Here is a 19,988-nt window from a genome sequence, read left to right on the forward strand (position 1 = left end):
GTTTACGCATGTAGGATTCATTGTCTCTGTATAGTTTATGTGTGATGTAAAGTGCTCTGACACCCTACACTGGTATGAACAGTGCTATAAAACAATTGAAATGCATTTGTGAGGGGCTTTTGGGAGATCAGGGCCACTGTTGGATTGTGGTAGTGAGGGAAGCCATGGGGAAGTCATTGGGGGGTGCATCGAAAAAGATTGTTGCACCAGGCGTCACCAGTGCTAACACCAGCCCTATCCTGGGGCCAAACCTACTATGGATGCAGAGCAACTGGGCCAAGTACCCCTTCAGCAATTGACTCTCAGTGGTAGTTCGGGTTGAGCAGTTCAAGGCTTCTTCGTGGGGCAGTAGATTGGGGGTGGAGGGAAAACAGACTCACAACTCAAAATATGCTGAAGAGCAACAAATGCTTGTCTAGTCAATCCCTTGCTTTTATGAAAGAAATAAGTATTTATATTCAAGTACAAAGTAAATTATGACAGTCACAAACAATACACACAGCCCCTTAAGGTCAGGCCTTGATGATTTTGTGGGTGCCTACCTGCATCCAATTCCTCTATTCCTAGCAGTAGTGGTTATTCACTATAGTTGACATTCAGGTTAAGCCTCACTGGTAGTCCAAGTGTTAGAAGTCCCACTATGACTCTTTATTAATGTCAAATGTGTTCCAGGGCCAAATTGCTATCTGACCAGGCACGTTCCCCCAGGCGTCTGGCTCGACAGTCAGCCATACCCATACCAGCATGATACGAGTGACCAGAGAATCTGAGCAGGCACACTTTGCAGGCGCTGAAGTTGCAGCGGCTGCCTCCAGTAAGACTCGCAAGAAAGACTGGGAGGGTTGTTGTTGGGTATCCTCAAGTTCCTCACACATGGTCCTGGAGCGGCCGGGGGGTTCTTGATGCTTCTCTAATGCTGGAAAGTTTCTTGAGTTCCTTTCCTCTGGTGGGAGGGTGGGACAGACCTGCTCCTGGTCCGCAATCACCACTTGGTCACACTTGGGTCAACATGGCAACCTCTTACCTCCGATGATGGTCTCAACCAGACCACACTCTTTGCCTGGTCCTGGGCATCCCCCAGAATATGATCTTCCTCTAAGCACAAGCTATGGCCTGATTGGCACAGCAGCAATCTTCATGGCGGCCCCGCTTGGCATATGGGGTTGCCGATTTGCTCTCACACACCAGCTACATCCAATCATCACAGCAGCAATCTTCCCAGCGGCCCCTTCCGGCATTCAGAGTCACCAACTTGGGACTGGCTCACAGGCAACAATCTGCTCAGTGTAGCAACAACCACAGCTCACTTCATGGGGACCCTCCTCTGGCATACGGGGGTTACCGACTATTCCCTGCACAGGGGCAGTGACCAGGTTGGAGCAACAGTTGTCTCCTCACACCTTACTATAGGGATCCAATTGTCAGGATTCACTACTGGACCTTGCCCTTCCAACGCTCTGCTCTCCCTTGCAGGGCACACTGATTGTGGCAAGCATGCAGCTACTGGGATCCAGACTCCAATAGCAGGTGGTCTTGGAGTCCCTGGGTGATATCCCCTCACCCAACTGTGAGAAGCGGATGCTTTGGCCTCCAGTCCTGGTCAGAGACAGAAGTCTTGCATAGCTTCTTTTCCTTGCACAGCCCGACTGGCTGCTTGATAGTTTGCAATTTTGGGGGACTCTTTTCCCCTTCTTACAGTCCATTTCCAGACACCAAATGTGATTTAGAGTCTGAGTCTGAGTCTTTGAAGTTTATGTTGAGGGTCTGCTTCCTTTTGAGCTGACCTCTCCTTTTTCCCTGCTCAATCTCTAGAAAGCAGGCTGTTACAGCATAAGTGATTCAAAATCTGACAGTCCTAGAACACAGGCTATGGGATTGACTACAGGTTCACACCTGGATGTCAGCCACAGTGATATATCTATCAAACACTTACCCCAGGGCCTCAGCACTACTCTTTATGATACTTTTATCAGCCCCCTCTCCTTCCTGAGGTGTGCCCTGGCTCCTTTCCAGTGACCTCTCTCTGAATCAAAGGGCACCCTTTGAAGTGTACTGGAGAGCATGGTTTCCCCACCCAGCTGAGAGGACTGCAGCAATACAGAAATCTGTCTGGGGGATTTCCTTACCTCCTCTCCTCATTGTCCTCCAGTCAGCCCTGGGTCTCGCATAATGGAACCCAGAGTCTTCCATGTATTAAGTCCTCCACAGGCACACATACATGCAGCACATGTGAGAGAGCGTATTTTGATATTACATATTATAGACGTGAAATGCTTATGTCTAACAATGCTGTATTAATAAAACATTCATTAAAAGCGTATTCATAAAAATGGAGAATCGTTCATATGTATAAACTAATGTCAACTGTAAGGAATAATCGTTTATAGTTTGCCTAACTGAGCACATTAAAACGTATAAAACTGCATTCATTAAAACTCGTATATCTTAAGTTAGCATGAGCCAAGCAGAAGCTGTGTAGCTCTCATATTAAAAGCGTATTTTTCCTATCTCTTCAGTGTGCTGACTTGCAAACGATCATGACCCAGCTATTGTTCTTTCTGTATTAGTTCGAAACATAGGGACATTTTCCCATCCGCATGCTAGCATCTTTTAGTATAAAATGATTGTGCTTCGAAACATTTGTAGATACTTCCAAGGACAATGAGACGAGGGAAAGAGAACTTTTAACCTGAGACGTGTGCCAAGCTGATGAAGTAACCGCGGATATGCCACCTACGGAAGACTGATTATGAAGACCAATCAGAAGACTAAATATTATCGAGAGATGACAAATGCATTACTTAATGTATAATTTGATAGGTTAACAATGATGGGGTGTATTGACTAACCAATAGAATTTTGGGGGAATGAATTACTGGAAAGGGATAAAAACCCATGACACAGGAAATAATGGTCCATTAGGTAGGGTATGATATCAATTGTATCCCGAAACTCTGTCACACTATTCTGTGACTCGAGACTTAGACTAACTATCCTTGCCAATATTACTGCCCCTTACACTTTTCTCCTTATGAGGAGAGTGTCTCTTGCCTCTAACTTAGATAGACTGACGGCGATTTAACTGATGTCCTGAAGACGAAGACTGATCCTGAATGCTGACTTAATCAGAGGAGGGTAATTATATAATTGCTAATGAAAATTCATTTTGCCTTTCTTTCTAGGTACCAACTGCTGTATGTTTTTTATTAGAGACCTTAGCTAGAAGTTTTCCAAATTGGTGTTCAAAATTGTTTTGCATGACGCCCAACATGCTAATGCTAATTAGAGGTTAGACGAGGTATTCATTCTGACTGACAAACTGACGTGACTGACATGGTGCTATGCTGAACTAGTATCTTAGAAAGTTCGATGTGTTATAATCCGCTTATATCTATCTGATTGTTCATGCTACTGATTCATTGGCCTAAACCGAGTCCTGATGTGTATAAATTGACATAGACGGACGTGTTAACACATGCATATAGCATACATGCACTTCACAAAACTACAAACAATGTATTGTACCATTCACAGGCACACATATACCCATCACATGGATGTATTCTACACACGCTACACATCACTGCTTTTGCCCTCTATTGTACCATTCACAGACACACATACACCCTGCACATGTGTACCACAGACGCACTGCACAGCACTCCACAACAAGCCTGATGTATGCCAAAGGTGAGTTAAGCACACAGCAGCAAAACTTGAAATGAGTGAGCCTCTAGGCCTCACTCCAGTGACACAGGTAAAAAGGACCTGTTCACTCCTACTCATCACAACATGATACGCTGCCACCACAGTGCTCATGCTTCTTAAATCCTGGCAAAGGCAGTATCTGTGAGACAGGACTACTTCATGCTGCACACATGTGATCCATGTTCACCGATGACAACAAAAATCAGGATTAAGAATCAAGACATCATTACAGTCGTGGCAATCAGGGCAGAAGTGCAAGCCCATGAACATGCGAGGTACATTTCTGTCCCAACATTCACATTTTAGAACATTTTTAAATGTTCAAATGTAAATTTATCTTTTACATGTTTATTTACTTCTTTAAAATGCTAATGTTATTTTATTTTTTAAACAGTCTTAGACCCCTCAGTAGGAGTGGTGGAACCCCTGGGATCCAGAGACCCCAGCTTAAGAGCCTGCCTCTCCCTAAGGCAAGGTTCCTTTATAGGACTGTTTTCTTAACCATTACAAATCAAACATGCAAAACGTAGGCCAGTTGCATAAATTAAGCATAACACTTTTAATATGCCTCACTCAGTAAAGGCAATAAGTGTTCTGTAAACAAATGAGAAACAGACTAAATTCAAATTAAAACAGGTTTCTTTTATTCAAATGCAGGTGAAAAATATAATACACATAATCGGCCATCCAATTAAAAAAGCTGCAATGTACATGTGTTTCAGTCACATACAGCCCGTTGTAAAATTTCGGTATATTATACTATGGAATTTGTGTCCCCTGTAGTCTAAAGTTCTTTCTCTGAAGACTTACACTCAACTCTGGGGAATAATAAAAAAGAAATTGAACTAACCCTGTGAGATTACCCTGTTTCTGTGCTTGCACGGCTATAGACGTTCTCCACACACAGGTTCCGTAGATCAATTAAGTCTTTTCATTAAAGTGCCACAAGGATTGGTGGATCTGAAACTCATTTTACAATTTCAACATCTACCAGATGTTTGTATTTCACAAAAATAGCTACAAAAGCACTAGGACAAACACCTCTTCACTTGAAAGCCTACATGGCAGATGACTGTAATTTAAGTGTTAACAGACTGGATCGAAAATACTAAATATATTGACTAAATTCAGTAGTGTATATGTGGGATTATCAATTAGTGTAAAATAATAGGTCATACGAGGATCAGCAAACTGTACTTTATCTCATTTTATACAAGTACTGCAACACAACGGTAAGGATGGAAAAATCTGGAATAAAGGGGCTACATGTGAAGAGAAAAATAAACTGATTTTCGAAGATGGTAGCAACTCAGCACGTTGCAAGTGTACTGCTGTTCAGACAGCACATATGCTAAGAGTTCAAAAGATGTCATGTTCATTTGCGTTTTTCGGATTTTTAAGCATGTGAATGGCCTTTTGATAAACTACACAACATTGTGAAGGTATGCGCTCTACTAAAAATGCGGTTCCTAACCTCAGCAGGTCATGGTATTACAAGACTAGCCTTCATAGACAACAAATCAAAATATAGCCTTTAATATTCTTGCTTTAAAAATATTTGTTTAGTGATCTTTGTTGTATTTAAATTTTGTTGTGACTTTAATCGAATCATTCTACCTAAAAATGCATACCCACCATCTTTCCTCTGTATGCTTTGTAAATATCCCACATTTCTGAAAGGGCCTTTGCAAACCGAACATAACCCAGTTAAGAAAAACATGGAGTACACATGCTCTTGCATGAAGTCCAAAATCCGGAACTCTCAAGAAATGCTTTGTTAGTGAAATACACCAATGAGCCTCAGAAAACGTTTTCTCCCGGGACCAAGGGCCCACAATTCAAACAGGCACTGAGTTGTGTGGCTTTTGTCTCTAATTGCAGAGGATCAAACCCCACACTTAGATGATGAGAGTTACAAATATGACGGGAAATGAGGTTGGTAGTTCTCAATGTGGTTTCTGGTGGGTGTGGTCCACTTGCACGAGGATTCAAACAACCCCTTGCACTTGAGTCCATGGGTGACTGGGGCTAAATTCCAGGGTTGCCACTGTGAAGGAAAATGTAAAATATTTTGGAAAATACTTGCCAGTGGCATTTGCAGTGCTTAATTTGTGCTTGTTGTTTCCTAATACTGAGGGCCGGCGCTTAGTTTCGTGTCTCAAGCATTTACTGTGAGCAAGAGACACGTGGGTTAGACAGAGGAAGAGAAAAAAGAAGAAGAGTTAGAAAGGGGAAAAGCAGGAAGTTGCAAGAGTGAGCTGAAGGGGCGAGGAGTGGCTGTTAATGGATTAAAGAGGCCTGAGGTGACTTCAGGATTATTCTGCCTCAGTATTATGTGCTCGCACTTTTAATTGCAGCAGCCACGTGTTTAGGAGGAGAGCTTTTAGCACTGGCACCTTTTTATTTACAAATTAAGCACTGGGCATTTGTAATATAGAAAAATAAGGAGTGGGGTCGAACTGGTTTCTTCCTTGCTATATAGCACCTCATCTGTGTACAACAAAATCACACACTGCTCAACCTCAACTATCCATCCCCAAGAACAATTTTCACTTCACTGTCACAACTTCACATTGTTGTTGTAGATTGAAGGTGCCTAGGGGACTCTACACAGTGTTGAATGGGGCAGTACCACACTACAATTAAAAAAGTACTTCAGTCATCTCTAAACCAAGGGACTGTAGGTGTTAATTAAGGCACAATGATCCTTTGTGCAGAGTTGCATTCATATGTGCATGGGTCTCGACTGATGATCCACAGTGCCAATGCAAAGAACTTGGCATATTAACCTACTCTTCACCCATAAGTCCTGTTTGTTTCCTTGACGCAAACTTTGCACTGGATTCTGGGTTAGTTCCCTTTCCTTCATTGTTTCTCTTTGCCTTATATATTTGCTTTGTTTGAGATGTGCTTTGAGGAAGTTCTTATGTAGTCTTTGTTCAGAAACAGAAATAAATTGTGATTTTTTATTCTTTATCAAGATGGGTCTAGACATGTAGGATAATATCTTGCAGGGTGTCAGTCTTTTCGACATCCCAGTTCCAAGGTTACGCTAGCTACACTGTGCCTATAGATAAGAAGTACCAGTCCCATCTCCCTTATTTTTTTACATTTTCCAGGTCAGTGTTAAGGGAGGCGGGGTCCGGCAGTGCAGGATACCCATCCATGTTCTCCATTCTCCACAGAAAGCGCCAAAGAGATTATCATTTGCTTTAAATCCTGGTGGAAGGATTACAGCTAATGGATAATTGTATTCCAAATCCTTTTCACAATGTATGCGGACAGTGGTTTATGTTTTTAGGTCTGATATGCCTGCCCCGACCTTAGATCTGATGTTATTAACAGAAAAAGAGTGTTCAGAAGGACTGCAGAGAGGGGACGATATTGCTCCACGCATGTGTTGATTGGCTTCAGTACAACATTCTATTGGGCAAACCTTGGGTGCTTCTGCTGAAAAAGAGAGCGTGTATTTCACTTTTTGATTCATTGCTAAGCATATGCTCGGTAAAACAGGACTGAGCTACCTATGGTGCAAATCTAATAATAAAGGTTAGGCCTCACTCATTTATTCAATGTTATGACAAAGGCAGCAGGCTTGCCTCATTTATTGCGAAAATCATTTATTAAAGCCAATGAGCTTTCATAGGTGAATGGTTATCACACTTTGCTTAAGGCTGTAGACTAGTATTTTGTTACAGTGAATCTCACAGATTACCATAGAAGGCAAGTGATTTGGTGCTGAATACAGGTTCAGATGAACTCTACATGTATAAAAGTTACAATTAAATGTTTATTAGACCCTTTTTCAAGGGAGGTCTTGTTTTGAATTTCCAACTCTAATTATGTACACAGTAGTAAATGTATCAGTTATCACTGAGTGCATGATGGTTGTCTTGTGGGAAAGCTTATGCTCAATGCGGTAGGACATGGTGACAGCCCAGTTATAAAGGATAAAGGCCCTGTTGGTTCATTAAAACAATTATGTGCAATTCCATAGGTCTGGTCTGTTTTGTTCTGAAAAGTGATGACACAGGCAGTATGCCTGTCTTATTATTTAAAAAAGACATTTGTTTAAGCCAAAAGAGCTTCATGAGTGGATAGTTATTATGTTGGGTTACTGAGACAGGGGCTTGGCTCCACGCATAAGTTAATTAGCTCAAGTCCTCTTTTTGATTGGGCAAGAGCTGTGTGCATCCATTGAAAACAATCTAAGCTTGGTCTCATCCGTTTATGTAAGGTTATGACAAAGGCAGTAAGCCTGTCTTGTTTATTGTGAAAATCATTTGTTAAAGCCAATAAGCCTTTATGGGTGGATGGTTATTGCACTTTGCTTAATACTGTAGACAGGCATTCTGATACATGGAATCTCACACATTACCTTAGATGGCGAGTGTTTTGATGTTGGTTACTCACTAAGGCCATGTATGGGGTAGACGATTTGCACTGTGATAACCCTTGTTAGGCCCTCCTATGAGGGTTGCTTTCTGCCAGCTCTAGTTTTGCATATTTGAACAAAAATAAGTGCTATTTGCTGTAGAAACACTGATTCCTTGATGTTATTACCCCAAAAGTTGTAAACCTTTTACTTACCCACCCAAGTGGTTACTTGGAAGCCTATCAAAGATAATTCTGAGGTGGGGAAATAACAGAATGCAATGAGCCACTCGTAATGAGTGGCTTACAATTGGCAGTGATGGGGGTACAAAAAGATATTTAAAAACAAGTTACTATTTTTAAATAATAGTTGTTCTCTTTCCTTTGATGGATGCTCAATATTATTTCTGATATTAATGTAAGCATTAATCATGGTTATGCTGTACTGTTGTGAGACCTAATATGACCAATGCTCTTATGTCAAGAGGTACTCGTGGCCTATTGGATAAAGAGTCAGTCTTGGGAACTGAAAACTGAATGATGAAGCACCTTTGTTACTTGCAAGACTACTCTACATATGAAAGGCCTCAAATAACAGTGTATATTACAGATTGTTATGGTTGAATGTTCATCTTATTTCAACAACTAACTTTTCCTTAATAATACTTTTTTTTTAAATCAATCAATCAATCAATCAATCAATTTGTAAAGCGCGCTACATACCCGTGAGGGTTTCAAGGCGCTGGGGGGGGAGGAGGGTGCTGCTACTGCTCGAAGAGCCAAGTCTTGAGTAGTTTTCTGAAGGAAAGAAGGTCCTGGGTCTGTCGTAGATCCGGCGGGAGGGTGTTCCAGGTCTTGGCGGCGAGGTACGAGAATGATCTGCCGCAGGAAGATTTGCGTCGGATGCGGGGGACGGAGGCGAGGGCGAGGTTAGCGGAGCGGAGATGCCAGGTGGGGGTGTAGAAGCTGAGTCTGTTGTTCAGGTATGATGGTCCGGTGTTGTGGAGTGCCTTGTGTGCGTGGGTGAGGAGCTTGAAGGTGATCCTCTTGTTGACGGGGAGCCAGTGAAGGTCTCTTAGGTGGGGGGTGATGTGGCAGTGGCGAGGGATGTTGAGAATGAGTCGGGCAGAGGCGTTTTGGATGCGTTGGAGGAGTTTGGATGAGATACTGGTGTAGAGGGTGTTGCCGTAGTCGAGTCTGCTGCTGACGAGGGCCTGGGTTACTGTTTTTCTTGTTTCTGTTGGGATCCATTTGTAAACTCTGCGAAGCATGCGGAGGGTGTTGTAGCAGGAGGAGGAGATGGCACTGACCTGCTTTGACATGGAGAGTGAGGAGTCAAGGGTGAAGCCGAGGTTTTGTGCGCTGTCGGTGGGGTGAAGTCCCCTTAGCCTCAGAAGTCAGGGGGTAGGCATGGCTTGATTCTTCCAAAACTGAACTTACCTCTACGTACAGCTTCACATTTGTTCTGTGCCCTGCTGGAACTAGTGGGTAACACAGTTGGCTGAGCACCTAATAAGATCTTTGCGGGACCTGCTAGGTCCTATCTCACTTTCATTTTTACTTGGTTATTTGTGTATGTACTGTGGACTGGGGTTGATACTAAAGGCACTTCAACTTACAGTATTGTTAGCCTTCAAGCAGATGGTGGTAAGCACTTCAAAAATTTGACATAGTGACGTATGCCATTCATTATGGCCTATCTCTTGCTATGAACTAGGGATTTTCTTTACATGCACATTTGGTGGAAATTCTGAATACCAATGTCAAACCTGTATTATGTTATGTTTTGAGCATTTGAATCCTAGCACCTAGAGAAGGACGATGCAGCCTTGGCTGAGGCCTACTGGAAAAGCACATTTTTCAGCTTCTTGCAAAATTCAAGGACTGATCTGGTGGCTGTGATATGAAGGGGGAGGTAATTCCAGGTTTTAGGGGCTAGGTACCAGAATGTGCTCCTGCCAGCTCCAGCTCTTCAGATGCGGGAGACATGTGTGAGCGGGAGCATTGCTGAGCAGAGGTTTCTTAATAGAGTGTGGATTGTGATGCAGCTGTGAAGGTAGGCTGGTCCTTGATTGTGTAGGGCTTTGCATGTGGGTACAAGGAGCTAGAAGTGTACACATTTGTGAATTCGTGCAAGTTTCTGAACTGGGAGCCAGTGGAGGTCTGTGAGATGTGCATCTCTATTACATTATGCTTTTTCCTCAAATACTCTAGGTTAATGAAAGAATCTGTGTGTCCTGGACTTTGGTTGAGGAAATTCACATACAGGATTCGAGACAAAGTACTAGCTCACAATCTTGCTGTGATGGTCCTTTGGCTTGCCTTTATGAAAAAGGACATGTTTTGTAATGGATGTTAAAGTCTTTCACCATCTTGTGCATGTCCACTGTTGCTTGGGGGCTACCTCTTCCGATTCTTACATTCTGGTTGCACAGAGACTTGTTACATATTGGTGACACTTACTTCATGCTGATGGATGGCTTCTTGATCTCAAAGTCTAATGTGACCAATTATAATTGAAATTGTATTTATATAGCGCTTACTACTGCTGATGAGGTATCGAAGCACTTTTAGGCAAGGAGCACACTATGAATTCATTGTTCATCTAAGAGTCACATTCCTTCTTAACTGGTATTTTGGAACTACTAGGACTCACTGGTAGTCTTCATTATACTGAGCTCTACTTTTCCTTGATATAATCCTCATTGCTTATCTCCTATGTTATTTCACTGCTGTGGTGATTGACTACAGAAACAATGCTTTCCTACTGGTAGTGCCAAATGAGTGGAGAAGGCACCGAAAGTTGACTTTTTACATGTATATGGACACTGCTGCAGACACAAAATGCCATTATAACTACAGCACTGAAAATGTTTGCACCATTCCATGTGTTTGGAATTTACAAACAGGATTTCGAAGCAAAGGATATGGAATAATTTCCTTTATGGCAAAGGGTTGTGTATAGCAGACATGACACACTTATTTTTGAAGGCTGTGACTAGAAAGAGTAGGACTTTATATAATGGTGTTTCCCAGTAAAACAACTGATCATTTCCTGGATTCCTAACTTCCGATGTCCTGTGTGCATTAGATAGTGGGGCTTAATGAATGGATGCATGAATGCAACAGCAGTAAAATACAAAGCCTTTGTGTTGGCACTAGAGATCCTCTGTCTAGACCCATGCTAATATGTGTTCTTGTTGGTAAGGGTACCATTATCAGAACTGAGCCAGATATCTTTCACATCTACCGCCTTCCTTAAGGCCAGTAAGGCCTGCATGTCTTCAAGAAGCTATAATCAGAATTTTGTTAATTGTCCTATGCTTAGCATCACAAAAAGGAGTAAAAAATAAAGGGACCTACACCCCCGGCTAACAGATTGCATTCCATTCCCTTTGAGAAACAACATGGCTTGAAGCACCCTGTACACAGTACAGATCGGTTAGTGTTCCTGAAAGTATTATGTATATAGAAATATTGCAGAATAAATATTGCATAGTGGATACAGTATTTGTCTCCATATTGCTTGTATACGTAAGCAAGATGATAGTGTTTCCTTACATCAATTTCAAAGACTAGAAAAAAAACTCAGCATCAAAGAAAATTACTAGATCCAAGCTATGGAAAATCACTTCCATCATAAACCACAGGCCGCTCAGCAGCCAAGTGATAGAACACCTTCTTAGAGATGAACCTGTGAAGGAGAACAAAGAATAATTATTATATCGTTTTTATACAAGTTGTTTACTCACTTATTTCAAAAAGTAGTACATGCTTTCTACTGAAGTGGTTTAACTAGACGAGGGGTCTCCAACTCTTCTTATAGTGAAAGCTACTTCGGATCATTGAAAACTATTGACAGCTACTGCCTAATAAAGGTTTCGCTGAAGGTATATTGAGGCCAAATAACTTAAACACTGCTACCATCCCCCAAAAGTACCCCAGTCCTGCAACAGGGAGCATGATGCATTAATTACTGTATTGGGAACTTTGTTCTATTTTGAAATGTATTTTAACTCTAGTTGCACAAAAATAGCCTTGTAGATAATACCGATACTTCTTTTTAATCTGTCTTTTCAATTTTTACCATGGTTATACAAGTGTCTGAAAGTCTGATGAACTGCCAATGCCTGTTGCTTTCACCTTAGAATTGCAATGTTTTTTTATTAAATGTGCAAATAAAGATTCGGTTTGAGGCACAGGTGCTGTATCGTAAAAAGGTTAATGTTTTGGGTCTCTATGGATCCGTTTTATCCCTTTGATTTCGAGCAGCAAACGGAGAAAGAGAGAGAAATTGAGAGAGACATAGAACATGAAAGAAAAAGGAGAAGAGGGAAGGGGAAGTGAGGAAGACACATAGAAAGGACAGAATGACAGAATGAGCGAAAAAGATAAGAGAAAAGGAAAGGAAAATAAGAAAAAATGATAAGTGTCGTCTGAGGGCTTTAGTGGCAGATGTGGATTCAAATCATCAGGATCTGTGGGCATTTACACTCCCCTTGAAACGTAATACCATATGAATCTCGCACCATGCCTTCCTGCATAACATGTACCTGGGGCCACATTCCAAGGTGATGGCTATTACTGGGAGGTAATACCGCTACGGTGATTATACCAGGGCATGGTACTGCTTCACCATTCTGAGTTCTGTGGGTCGGAATGGGATATAACACCGTAATACCATGTGGTTCTCGCTGTCACGATCTGCAGAACTCAATCTTCTCGTGTTTTTTCGTTTTTCCCCAGAGAAATTCCATCAGGAAGTACATTTAAGAAATGTATGCACGGAAAAAACACCTGATCAGTCTAAAAATCATTTTGTACCCAAGTCCGTACTGGCTAACATAATGAAAGCTGCAGTGCAAAAAGTGTGCCCAGATAAGCAAAAATGAATTCCAGATGCGGCAAAAACAGGAAAAGGGTTAAATGTACTAAAGCCCATTTTCGTAGTACTCACTCCTGACCACCGTCCTCAAGGAAACGAAAAAAAAGGGCATTTGGAAGGAAATTTACAACGCCGTAGATTTCCCCCGTGGCGTAACAAAGGCCCCCGCGGTGCAGGGGAGAGGGCGGGCCCGGGCTCAAGGGGGTCCCTCATTACAAAGCGCTGGCCAGAGAGCTCCAAGGTGAGTTCGGAAGGGGCCCCTTCATGTACTTTGCAGCGGGGTGGGGGGCTCAGGTTCCGTTGCCCAACTGGATTTCCCCGAGTACTCCATGGAATTTTAGTGGATTTCCAAAAGCTGAAACAATTTATGACATGCGAAGCGATTATTGTAAATTGGCTCAGTGTGAGAGAGAAAAGCAGCATGGCCGTTTAAACATCACCCGTGAATTTGTTGACAATTTGCATCTTTGTGTTACAAGTTTCCACATTTTTTTAAATGATTCCCTCCAAGCTCCAGCTCAAAGTAATTCTATAGTTGAACCTAATCTAAGTTACCCTACCCTAGCCTAACATAATTTAAAATGACACAGTTTAACAAGGTGAATTTGTAAAGCACACCTTCACCCAGAAAGGCATTGGCGGATGTTATAGGCAGCATTGCTTTAAATGTGACCATCGACCAACGGCACAGCTATCAAATCCTTTGTGTAAGACTGTATTAAACCAAAGTGTTAAGGGTACCAGTGGGGGTAAACGGTAAATTAGTTGCTGATGAGCAGCTTGGAACAGAATTAGGTGGCACAGTATAGATGTTGGGCAGAGGGATAGTGGCTAGGATAGCATTCACCTGTGCCGCAGGACCCAAGCTGCAGCTCCCTGATGAGGCCCCGCATGGCCGAAAGTGGTCCGGGGTGGCTTGGGTATCTGTTTAATGATGACCTGACCTTGCTGTTGGGCTGGACTGTTCCTATGGGAGCTGGGGCTAAAATCGGTGCGTATATGGTTGCTTCATGTCTTAAGAGTCACGATGTGTAAAGACGTTATGGGCTGTAATACAGCCTGAGCAATTGTCAGTGGCTGAGACTTTTCAAGTTTCACCCATCACACTTTCTGGTTTTACGCCTGAAACCCTATGTTTGATGGATGTGCCAAGGCATGGGTACCATGCTGGCTGTGACGTAGGTGCACTTCAAAGATGAAGTTCAACAGGGCTTAAACTGTTCTGGGGTAGCTTGTGTTCCTGTTTAGAGTAGTTCTGGCCTGGCAGAGCTGAACCAAGATTGATTTGAATGTCTTATGTTAACACAGATGCTCCCTGTCTGAATTAGCATTGTGACTAAAAACAATGAACTAGAATGTTGCAAGAGCGATTGCCAGTTACTTTTTCTTGTTTTGCACCTGATGTTCTGATGCAGATTTGAAAATTGGAACTTTATGAGAATTTGCCACCAAGTGGTGTTTGCACCTTTCCCCTTCATAGATGGCAAATGGCAGGTAGGTTTTCTTGCCTGTTTATTGACTTCCATACACTCTGGTGGAAGATTTAGATATCCAAACTCTAAGATTTCAGGAGCCAGATTGAGCATCGCTGGATTGGGGTGTCTGAGCTGCTGTTTGTTCTGTGTCAGAAGGTCTGGTCTGTTTGGGAGTTTGACGTGTGGTACTATTGACAGGTCTAGCAGTGTGGTGTACCATGGCTGGCATGCCCACGTTGGAGCTTTAAGTATGAGTTTGAGTTTTTTTTGACGCAGTTTGTTGACCAGAAACAGAATAATTGGGAGAGGGGGAAAAGCATAAGCAAATATACCTGACCTGTTGATCCATAGAGCATTGCCCTTGGATTGAGGGTGTGGGTACCTGGACGCAAAGTTTTGGCATTTTGCGTTGTGCTTGGTGGCGAACAGATCTACGTTTGGTGTCCCCCACTGACAAAAGTATTTGTGAAGTACCTGGGGGTGAATTTCCCACTCGTGAGTTTGTTGGTGATCTTGACTGAGGTTGTCTGCTAACTGATTGTGAATACCTGGAATGTATTGAGCTACCAGGTGTATGTTGTTGTGAATTGCCCAATGCCAAATGTTTTGTACTAGAAGGCAAAGTTGTGATGAGTGGGTTCCCCCTTGTATGTTTAAGTAGTACATTGTTGTCATATTGTCTGTTCTGACCAGAATGTATTTGTGAGCAAGAAGAGGTTGAAAGGCTCTTAGTGGAGGGAGACTGCTAGCAGCTCTAAGTGATTTATGTGAAGCTGTTTCTGTTTGTTGTCCCATTGTCCCTGAATATTGTGATTGTTGAGGTGTGCTCCCCATCCAATCATTGATGCATCTGTTGTGAGAATGGCGTGAGGCACAGGGTCTTGAAATGGCCGCCCTTTGTTTAAATTTGTAGGATTCCACCACTGAAGCGAAATGTGTGTTTGGCGGTCTATCAACACTAGATCTTGGAGATGACCATGTGCCTGCGACCATTGTTTTGCGAGGCACTGTTGTAAGGGCCGCATGTGTAACCTTGCGTTTGGGACAATGGCGATGCATGATGCCATCATACCTAGCAGTTTCAAGACAAAACGGACAGTGCATTGTTGGTTAGGCTGAACGTTTGGCAATATGGTGTGGCATGATTGCACACTTTGTGGGCTTGGACTTGAAAGCGCCTTTTGAGTGTTTAATGTAGCCCGTAAATACTGCTGAATTTGTGATGGTTGGAGGTGTGATTTTTGGTAATTTATTGAGAACCCTAGTGTGTGTAGGGTATCTATTACATAGCATGTGTGATGTTGACACTGTTTTTGAGTGTTGGCTTTTATTAGCCAATCGTCAAGATATGGGAAAACATGCATACAGTATGTTGTCTCCTTATGTATGCTGTGACTACGGCAAGGCATTTTGTAAAGACTCTGGGGGCTGTTGTTATCCCGAAGGGTTATACCTTGAATTGGTAATGTTTTCCTTGTATGACAAACCTGAGGTATTTTCTGTGAGGTGGATGGATGGGTATGTGAAAATACGCATCTTTTAGATCTAGTGTTGTCATAAATTCTCCCTGTTGTAGCAGTGGGACTACATCCTGTAGTGTTACCATGTGAAAGTGTTCTGATCGTATGTAGAGGTTGAGAGTTCTGAGATCTAATATTGGTCTTAATGTTTTGTCCTTTTTGGGAATAAGGAAGTACAGGGAGTAAAACCCCTGTTCCTTTTTGGTGATGCAGCACCAGTTCTATGGCTTGTTTGAGTAGTAGTGCCTGTACTTCTGTTTGCAACATTGCAAGACGTTGCAATGAAAGTTTGTGCGCTTTTGGGGGGAACGTCTGGAGGAAATTGTGTGAACTCTATGCAGTAACCATGTTGGATAATGGATAGTACCCATGTGTTTGATGTGATGTTTAACCATTGGGCGTGGAACATTTTCAGTCTTCCTCCCACAGGGGAAGTGTGTTGAGGGAAGGTGATGATAAAGTCACTGTTTGGTATTAGTGGCTTGTTTTGAGGATTGGTATTTTCCTCTAGATTTGGGGAATTGTCCTCTGTAGGATCTCCGAAATCCCCCTCTTTGGTATTGTGTCTGGTAAGAGGGCTTGGGTTGTGAATTAGATGGTTCGGAGGGCTGTGGCCTGAAGCTTCCCCTATATTGAGGCTTCCGAAATGAGCCTCTGTATTGGGATGAATAAAGCACCAATCGCTTTGGCCGTGTCGGCGTCTTTTTTAATCTTATCTATGGCTGCGTCCACCTGTGTGCCGAATAATTGTTGCTGATTAAAAGGCATGTTGAGGACGGCTTGTTGGATTTCAGGTTTAAAACCTGATGACCTGAGCCATGCATGTCGCCTAATGGTGACAGCCGTATTTATAGTCCTATCTTATTTGATTGTTTGTAATTGCCTGTCCCTCCTCTACTACCTGCTGGGCTCTCTTTTGTTGTTCCTTGGGGAGATGCTGAATAATGTCCTTCATCTCATCCCAATGAGCCCTATCGTATCTAGCTAGGAGGGCCTGCGAATTAGATATGCACCACTAATTATCTCGTTGTGACGCCACCCTTTTCCCTGCAGCATCACATTTTTTGCTTTCTTTATCTGGAGGGGGTGCATCTCCAGAGGACTGTGAGTTAGCCCTTTTCCTCGCTGTGCTGACCACTACTGAATCGGGGGGCAGCTGTTGTGTGATATAAACTGGGTCTGAGGGTGGTGGTTTGTATTTTTTCTCTACCCTTGGGGTTATAGCCCTTCCTTTAACCTGTTCTTGGAATATCTGCTGGGCATGTTTGAGCATACCGGGGAGCATGGGTAAGCTTTGATATGTGGCATGAGTTGAGGATAATGTATTGAACAAGAAGTCGTCCTGTAGAGGTTCTGTGTGCATGCTCACGTTGTGGAAAACTGCTGCCCTGGGTAGAACCTGTGTACACGAGGTGCTATCCTCAGGTGGCGATGGCTTCGATGGGTAGCACTCTGGGCTATTATCTGAGACTGGGTCGTCATAGAGATCCCATGGATCTGTGTCCTGATGTGACTGCATAGTGTATGTTGGAGACTGTGCAGTGGGTGTAGCAGGTGGGGAGAGAGTCCAGTGAGGAGAGTGTGGAGGAGACTGGTTAGGAGAAAACTGGGGAGGCGGAGGTTTGTCTCTTGGCACTTTAGCCGTTGGCTGATCAGTGTCCAAACGTCCATGAAAGGCCAGTTTTCTTTTAATTTTGAGAGGAGGTGCTGTGAGGATCTTGCCAGTGTCCTTGTGGATCTGTATCCTGGCTTGTTTGTCATCGAAATCCTCCATTTGTTGTAGTTCTTCCTCAAATCTATGGCTTTCTTTTAACTGTTTCGAAAGTCCATGCTCCTCTGTATAGGAATGTTTTTTCGGCCCTGAAGCCGTTTTTTTCGGCACTGAAGGGCCTGGAGTAGTGGTTGGCCTCAGTTCCGAAAGTGACTTCTGGGGTCTCGACTCAATGGGTCTGTGTCATATGCTTTCGGAGCCTGTGCCTCGGCTCGAGTCCGAAGGCTTCGTAATGGGCGTGGCCTTTTACGGTGCCAAAAGTGTTACTTGGTCACCGGTCGATTTTTTCTGGGTGAAGCCATGGCCTTCCGGCAGTGGCGTCCCCGAGGCCTTATGTTTGGGCTTGGTTTGGGTCGGGGCAAGCATACTCACATGCTGGCCCGCTGTTAGTGGTCGGTTGACGTCGGACTCTTGTTCGGAATCGGATCCCTGAACAGAGATGGCGGTGTGAATCATCCCCTCCTCTTCTGTGTCGAGGCGTTCAGTGCTTCTGGACGCCATCTCTAACCTTCTCGCTCTTTCGGTCTTGTGAAGTCTTTTTCGAATGGAAGGATTTACAGCCTTCACAAGTATCCTCTTGATGATCTGGAGATAAACACAGATTACAAACCAGATGTTGATCTGTGTAGGGATACTTGGCGTGGCACAGAGGGTAGAATCTAAACGGGGTCCGGTCCATGAGGCTTCGGCGATTCCAAGGTGGGCACGGGTGCCCCGAAGGGCAACCAAAGATGTGTATCCGCCGGTACTGAGGTGACGGTGCTGGATGAGACGCGATCGAAAACAATACTGACGATTTTCGATGGATTATATGTTTTTCCGACTCGAACAACCGGAGTGAAGAGGAACACGTCCGAACCCGATGGCGGAAAGAAAGCAATCTAAGATGGAGTCGATGCCCATGCGCAGTGGAGCCAAAAAGGAGGAGTCACTTGGTCCCATGACTCGAAAAGACTTCTTCGAAGAAAAACAACTTGTAACACTCTGAGCCCAACACTAGAAGGCAGGACCTGTGCATAGCATGTGTATCTGCAGCTACACATGCCATTGAACATAAATATATATATATTTTGACACTAATGTCGGCGTGGTCACTCCGGACCAGATCGCCGGTGGTGCTGTACTTTGAACGCACGCCACCACGTTCTATAATCCACACTTGCCTTTAATTATGAATTAAGGGAACAGCACTCCAGAGCGTGTATTCATAAAGTTTATTGTGCGAGCACAACAGGAACGCGTTTCGGCATTACTGCCTTCATCGGCCTGCTGGCCGCCATTTTTGTTCACTATTTATACATTTTAACACAATCGTCTCTTTTCCTGTCCATTCAGCTATAATCCGTTAAATGGTGTTAATATGTGGTATCTTTATTTTCATTGTATGATTTGTCATATATATTACGAGCAATTATGCATTTTGATTGTATGAATGTGAGAAATCCGAATAAAGCTGAATGGACAAGAAAAGAGACAATCGTGTTAAAATGTATAAATAGTGAACAAAAATGGTGGCCAGCAGGCCGATGAAGGCAGTTATGCCGAAACGCGTTCCTGTTGTGCTCGCACAATAAACTTTATGAATACACGCTCTGGAGTGCTGTTCCCTTAATTCATCATTAAAGGCAAGTCACTTTTGTCAACTTGTGTGGTTTCCCTTTTAGGGCTGCGATCGGCCCCCAGGAAAACCACACCCACATATAAAAGTGATCTCTTTATTTATTTTTATATATATTTATATATTTATATATATATATATATATATATATATATATATATATATATATATATATATACAGATATATATATACAGATATATATATATATATATATACAGATATATATATATATATATATATACAGATATATATATATATTCACCACCAGTTCTCCTGCAGTTGCAGCTTGCGTCTTCAAAGCAATACACATACTTCAACTGACGGGTTTCAACTGTAGCTTTTAGGAAGCAATAAAAAAGTCAGTAACTCTTGAGATTGTGTTTCAGCTAGAAAAGGATCTGACTTTTGTCTAGTGCCAGTTTTGATGCCATAAAGTAGTGCAGCAGGTTTATATGCCTACTGAAAGGATCAAAACTGTATTATATGTGAATAGCTGAGTGGATTAGTAAAGCCAGCCATTCCCTGCGCTATAATACAAATGAAATGAATGTTCGAGGGGGTGCTATGGACAGATGAAATGCACTTTTGCTGGGTGGTAGTGAGGGAATCCGAGGAGGAGGAGGAGGTAATTGGAGT

General features: G+C 42.9%; 1 protein-coding gene across 5 annotated transcripts in view; it reads right to left on the bottom strand.

The window, feature by feature from the left end:
• Positions 1-4,329: 4,329 nt before the first annotated feature.
• The window catches only part of FYCO1 (FYVE and coiled-coil domain autophagy adaptor 1), a 733,597-nt gene continuing 717,938 nt past the window's right edge, over positions 4,330-19,988 (bottom strand). For all 5 annotated transcript variants that reach the window (XM_069216428.1, XM_069216419.1, XM_069216401.1 and 2 more), the window contains one exon: positions 4,330-11,776. In XM_069216428.1, coding sequence (XP_069072529.1) covers positions 11,701-11,776 — 76 coding nt within the window. In that variant the 3' untranslated portion in view covers positions 4,330-11,700. The remainder of the gene's footprint in view (positions 11,777-19,988) is intronic.

This window comes from Pleurodeles waltl, chromosome 2_1 (genome assembly GCF_031143425.1).
Source record: "Pleurodeles waltl isolate 20211129_DDA chromosome 2_1, aPleWal1.hap1.20221129, whole genome shotgun sequence".
Lineage (NCBI taxonomy): Eukaryota > Metazoa > Chordata > Amphibia > Caudata > Salamandridae > Pleurodeles > Pleurodeles waltl.